Source organism: Calidris pugnax, unplaced genomic scaffold (assembly GCF_001431845.1).
Source record: "Calidris pugnax isolate Ruff unplaced genomic scaffold, ASM143184v1 scaffold94, whole genome shotgun sequence".
NCBI classification, from domain to species: Eukaryota; Metazoa; Chordata; class Aves; order Charadriiformes; family Scolopacidae; genus Calidris; species Calidris pugnax.
In genome coordinates, this window is record NW_015090822.1 from 206,164 (window position 1) to 212,293 (window position 6,130).

General features: G+C 64.2%; 2 protein-coding genes across 2 annotated transcripts in view; one reads left to right on the plus strand and one right to left on the minus strand.

Annotated features, from left to right (window-relative positions):
- Positions 1-329: 329 nt before the first annotated feature.
- LOC106886688 (PHD finger protein 13-like) lies at positions 330-3,911 on the plus strand (the record flags this gene model as incomplete). Its single annotated transcript, XM_014939833.1, has 5 exons — positions 330-506; positions 736-912; positions 1,076-1,664; positions 1,972-2,010; positions 2,122-3,911. Coding segments are annotated over 5 exons (1,209 nt in total), but the record flags the coding sequence as incomplete, so codon positions are not given.
- Positions 3,912-4,063: 152 nt separating this feature from the next.
- The window catches only part of LOC106886696, a 2,783-nt gene continuing 716 nt past the window's right edge, over positions 4,064-6,130 (minus strand). The window contains exon 2 of the mRNA XM_014939842.1: positions 4,064-5,853. Coding sequence (XP_014795328.1) covers positions 4,710-5,831 — 1,122 coding nt within the window. The 5' untranslated portion in view covers positions 5,832-5,853 and the 3' untranslated portion in view covers positions 4,064-4,709. The remainder of the gene's footprint in view (positions 5,854-6,130) is intronic.

A 6,130-nucleotide genomic window follows, 5' to 3' on the forward strand; every position in this document is an offset into this window, starting at 1 on the left:
TCTCTGCTCCTCCGCCCCTGGCCCCGGTGTCGCCGGCGCTGCCCGGGTCCCCGGGGCCTTGTCCCGAGCGGGGCCGGGCTCCTCCGCTGGCCCCGCAGCGGCCGGGGAAGCCCGAATCGGCAGTCGCCCCCCCTTTTCAGCCGGGTCTGGGCGGGGGCGCCCCCGGCGCTGCCTCACCGCGGTCCCCGGGTGCCCGTGGCGTGGTCGCTGTGTCCCCCCCGCCCCGAGACCCGGGCTTTAGGCGCCGCGTCTGTCCGTCCGGACGCTGCCACGGGCTCCGGGGAGGATGGGGGCTCGGGTCACCTAAATCTCAGGTGGTCGCGTGACCCCACCCGGTGGTCCGGGGCCGGTGTCGCACCCAGCCCGTGGGGGGGCGTCGGGGGAGTTTAACGGACACGTGGCGTCTGTTTCAGCCGTGTCAGAAACGCCAGAGAACCGTGGAGGACTTCAACCAGTTCTGCACCTTCGTGTTGGCCTACGCGGGCTACATCCCCTACCCCCAGGAGGTGAGCGGGCGCGGGGGGGCTCGCTCTGCCGGAGGGGGTCCTCCGGGCTCCTGCCCTGTGTGGACCCAGCTCTCCCGCAGCCTGTTTCCCACCCCCAGCCCCTTCTTCCCCACCCCGAATGCCCGCTCAGCCCTGTGTTTCCCCCCCCCAACACCTTTTCAGAACGAGCCCTGGACTCCGGGGAGGATGGGGGCTCGGGTCACCTAAATCTCAGGTGGTCGCGTGACCCCACCCGGTGGTCCGGGGCCGGTGTCGCACCCAGCCCGTGGGGGGGCGTCGGGGGAGTTTAACGGACACGTGGCGTCTGTTTCAGCCGTGTCAGAAACGCCAGAGAACCGTGGAGGACTTCAACCAGTTCTGCACCTTCGTGTTGGCCTACGCGGGCTACATCCCCTACCCCCAGGAGGTGAGCGGGCGCGGGGGGGCTCGCTCTGCCGGAGGGGGTCCTCCGGGCTCCTGCCCTGTGTGGACCCAGCTCTCCCGCAGCCTGTTTCCCACCCCCAGCCCCTTCTTCCCCACCCCGAATGCCCGCTCAGCCCTGTGTTTTCCCCCCCCCAACACCTTTTCAGAACGAGCCCTGGACCCGTGGAGGCAGCATGAGCCCCCCCAACAGCACGGGGAGCACTCAGGACAGTGATGGCTGGGCCTCCTCCTACTCCTCCGACGGCCACCTCCTGGGGGAGGATGGGGGGAGCAGGGACTCTGGGGGGGCTGTGGAGAGCAGCCTGCTCCTGAGCTGCCCTGCCTTCCCTGCCGGCTTCTATGGCGTCCGGCCCCCGCAAACCAAACGGAAGAAACCACCGGCGAAGAAACTGGTTTTGGAGCAGGAGGTGAAGAGGGAGCCGCCGGGCACCGGGGCAGGGCAGGACGGGGCCAAGGAGCTGGCGGTGCCAGAGGCATTGGTGCCCCCCGCGAGAGAGCAGCTCCCGGAGCCACCCCGCAGCCTGGCCGGGGACCCCCAGCCCCGCTCCCTGCTGGAAGAGCTGGTGAAGGAGGAGAAGGACTGGATGGAGGGAACACAGGGCATGGAGAAGGCAGTGGGAGATGATCCGCAGGAGCAGGGACCCAGCCCCGGGGGGAGGAGGAGCCCCGGTTCTTGCAGCACCTTGGACCAAAGTGAAGGGAAGGACGGGAGCGGAGGGAGCTCCCAGCGCAGTGGTGAGTGTCCCAGGGCACCCCGAGGGCCCGGCTCTTCCAGGGCCCAAACGTGCTCCCTCTCTCAGCTGGGGCCACCCAGGGAGGGCTTGTGATGGCCCCAGCCTTCCCCAGCGCGGGGGGTGCCCTGGGGACCCAGGAGGACCGAGGAGCCACAGGCAGGGAGCCGCCTGCCCTGTGGGAGCCCTGTTCCACAGAGGGACCTGAAATGTGTCCGAAGTGGGGTGTGGGGTCACCTTGCTCATCTCATCTTTATTTTTTTTCTTTCTCTATTTCCTGCCCCTCCTTCCCCCTGTTTTTGCAACTTCAGCAGTTGATTTCGCAGCGGCTCCCAACACCAAAGCAGAAGGTGAGTGGGGGGCTCCCCTGTTTCGCACCGGTGGAACCGGCTTGTTTGGCCGCAGCCAGGCCAGTGGCCAGTGAGGTGGTTTCTGACCAGTGTCTGTCTCTCCCCGGGCAGAGGATGATGCCTGGGACCTGATCACCTGCTTCTGCCTGAAGCCCTTCGCTGGGCGGCCCATGATCGAGTGTAATGAATGCGCCACCTGGATCCACCTCTCCTGTGCCAAGATCCGCAAATCCAACGTGCCTGAGGTTTTCATCTGCCAGCGCTGCCGCGATGCCAAGCAGGAGATTCGCCGCTCGAACCGAGCGCGGACAGTGCCCCGCAAGCGCTTCTGTGACTGACCCCCCCTGGAGCAGGGCAGCTGGGGGTCCCCTTTTTAATCAGAAGACTGTAGCCCGGTTTGGCTAGACAATCAAGGCAGTGGCGGCCGGGGAGGGGCTGGACTGTCCCCCTTGCGTTTCTGACTGCTGGAAGCTGCCCCTGCGCCTTCCCCGGGGGTCACGTTGGCCACAGAGCTGGGTTTCCCCAGGGGTGCGCGGGGGAGAGGAGGGTGGTCCAGCCTCAGTGCCTTTCCCGGGGCAGCCGAGGAGAACCTAGTCCTAGTAGTTTTTCTGTGGTGTGGTGGAAGCTTACACTTATCCCGAGATGTGACTCCCCTTCCTCCTTTTTCCTCATCGTTTTTCCGTTTCCTTGCCCCAGACCTTCAGGTGGGCTGCCATGGCCAAGCCCCAGTGACCCAAGTTCTCCTCTGGCAAGTAGGTGCAGCCCAGGGGAGCCCCTTGGTGTAGTGTGCAGCTCGCTGGGGAGGGGACACCGGTCCTGGGGCAGACTGGGTCTCTGCATCTGGGGGGTGTTGGTGGAGCATCCATCTGTGGTTCATCAGCCTTGTAGGCTGCATAGGGGGAGATCGTTCCCCTGCCCGTGGTGCTCCTGGCTGTGTTGGCTGTGCCCATGGCCCCAGGGTAGTCCTGTTGGGCCAGAGCAGCAAAAGCATCCTCCAGCAGATGGTCACCAGGGCTCTCCTTGGGTCATGTTCTCCAATTGCACTGAGGTCTCTGGTGTGAAGGGAGTGGGATTCCTGGTAGGAGACTGAAGCTCTCCTCAGGGCTGGGAGCCCACTGGAAGGGGAACAGGAGAGTGCTCTGTGGCTTTATGTTTCCCAGTTTAAACCAACTGAGGCTTGTAGCCTGCAGCCATCTCCTGACTGCAGGGCTCTGGTGAAGCATCTGCTTCAACGCCAGTTGAATGCCAAGACCTGGGCGAGGATGGAGCTGGGAGGCCTTTGCTTCCCAGCACTCCTTCCATCTCAGAAGTTGGGGTTTTTCCCCGGACAGGTAGAGCGAAGCCTAATGACGTGTCAGGAGCAGGGCCTGCGCGCCTTCTGCTATGCAACTGCTGCTCCGGGGACACAGGTTGTCCCCTGTCCAGCCCTGGCTGAGTCTGGCAGTGGAAGGCTTGTCCCCTCCCTGCCCCCCCCGTGCACACTGACTGCCGGATCCCACTCCAAAGAGCCTCCCCACGTGCCTTCTGCACTTTCCCTGGGGGATGCAGACCCCATGCCCATCCTGGTGATGCTGCTCGCAGCAGGGATGGGGACAGCCCTCCCTCCCCCACCCCATCAGCCCCCATGATGGTTATTTCTTAACCAGGGTCTTTCCTACTTGCACATCTGGTTTCTGCAGGACCACAGCTGGGGGAGGGCGTGGGGCAGCCCCCGGTCACTCAGCAGCCCCCAGGCTTGTCCCTGTGCCTCTCTCCTCCTGTGGAAAGCCTGGGCCCCAAAAGTGCTTTATGTTTTTATAGTTCCTTTGTATTGAGATGTAAAATAGCGAATTCTGGTCCTTGCCCTGTGGAGTGTGGCTGGAGTCTTATGTATATAATAAAGTACTTTTGTCAGAACAGCAGTGGCTGTGGCACAGCTTGGTGGCCTTGGATCTCCCATCCCTCTGGGACCCCCAGTGCGCCCCTTGTACTGGCTGGGACGGGACCTGGTGTGGGGCTCCCTCCTGCCTGCCCCCCCCCCGCTGGCGAACACAAAGCTGCACAGACAACAGGGAGCGAGCAGACATGTGTGTCTTGTATTGAACAGAGCAATACCCCCACCCCACTGCTGCCCATGGGGGTGCCCTACGGCACTCAGGGACAACCTCTTCAACGGGCACTGTCTTCTCTAGGCTGCAGCTGACTCGTCCTGAGCATCATGGGTTTCTCCAAGGAAACAGCAGGTTTCATGGCTGGGGGGGGTGGGGTGTCTGTGCACCCTTGTGTGACTCTTGAGGTGTGTCACGATTTAACCCAAAAGCTGTATTTTGCTCTCAAGCACCGATAAACCTTCTCTGGCTCTGTCTCCGCTCCACATGGAGTGACAATTCAGTCCTGGCAGCCGCTGAGGTGCCAAAGGATCCAGTTTTCTCCACAAAGCACATCTGTTATTCCAGCACGGAGGCTTCCCCAGCAGCTGTGGGGGTGTCCCAGCTTCCAGCCCTCGGGTGAAATGGGGGTTGCAACAAGGGGACAAGAAGGGGCTAGGCAGGAAGAAGTCATTTTTTGAGGGAACCCTGACCCAAGCAGGGTCCTGCTGGCACACGGTTCCAGTCCGAGGTGGTCGTGTTGGGGCGGAGGCAGCAAATGGTCCAAGAAGAGCAGCAAAACCAGGTGTCAATTCTGTGCTGGGTCCAAAGCTGGGTTCCTGTGGCCGGGGTCTACTCCTCCTTGGCCCAGGCAGAGCGACCTGCCTTCTCCTCCAGGTGGGGAATTACTGCCTCGGTGTAGAACTTCTCCAGCTTGGGCACCGTCTGTCCCCAGAACTTGGCGTCAAACTCCACGGGGACAACAGCTGTCTCCTTGGTGGTGTGGACCACGAAGTCAGCCTGCTGGAAGCCGGCGGCCGCCAGCTGGCACTGGACCTGGGTGAAGTAGGCATGATCCTTCTTCAGGGCATAGGAGTCGCCGTCCAGCTCCAGGCAGAAGTCCTTGTCCTTGCAGGCCTCCCGCACCGTCCTGTTCCTGTGCTTGTAGGGACACTTCACCTCCAGCAGCCCCAGGGCCTTCCCTGTGGCCGCCTCCTTGACCACGCCGTCCGGGCTGGCGGCGATCCACTCCTTCTCCCGGTGGATGAAGAGGCCACAGTCGTCCACCTGCACCTCCTTGCCCACCGCCCGTGACTTCAGCTGCTCGTAGGCCCGCACGGCTGCCTTCTCGTTGCGGACGCCCCAGGACATGGCTGGCGTCTGCACCCTGGGGCCAGAGCTCACCACGGCGCTCAGGTAGGAGCGGGGCACCTCCTCCGTCTTGCCGTTGGCAAACTTGCTGTTGGCGATGCGGGGGGCCACCGAGGCAGTGATGCGGTTCTCCCGCCACTGGTACCACTTGGGGTTGCTCCACTGGCCCCGCGTCTCCTCCTCCACCCGGGGGATGTCCCCGTTCTCCAGGGGGGGCAGGAACCGGCCGGTGGCCACGCTGGCCTCCCACTTCTTCTGCGGACATGGGGCGGCCCTGCCCGCGCTGGCAGCTCCTTTGGCATCAGGCAGCGGCTTCTGGGTCGCGGAGCAACCCCCGGCGGACGCTCTCTGCTGGTCCCCGGCATCTCCCCGGGCTCCGCGGGACGCTGCGGGTCTCGGCTGAGAGGAGTTTGCCTTTGGCCCCCCCCGGCTGGGGCCGGCAGCCCCCGCGGCCGGAGCACTCCGGGGCCGGCTGCCTGTGGCCACGGCCTTGGCCTTGGTGGCCGAGGCGGAAGGTGGTGGGGCAGCGGGGGCGGCTTTGGAGGCGGCTGTGGCCGGCCGAGGGGAGGACGTGCTGGCGGGCTCCTTCCTGGGTCTCCCCATGGCTGTGCCTCAGAGGCCCCTGCTGCGGGGAGTCAAGAAAATGAAACGCCCTTCCCCATTTCCTTTTTTTTTTTTGCCCCAGGGCATCTCTGATCCCACGCCTTTCCTTGGGTGACACATCGCGATGGCACGCCGGCTGCTGGGGTGCGCCCTCCCAACCCCACGTGTCCCTCCCCAACCCCACGTGTCCCGCCCCAAAACCTCCCCCCAAGCCCCACGTCACCACATCACCCCCAAACTCCACATCCCCCCTCAAACCCCATGCCCCCACCAACACCTCACAAACTCCACACTCCCCC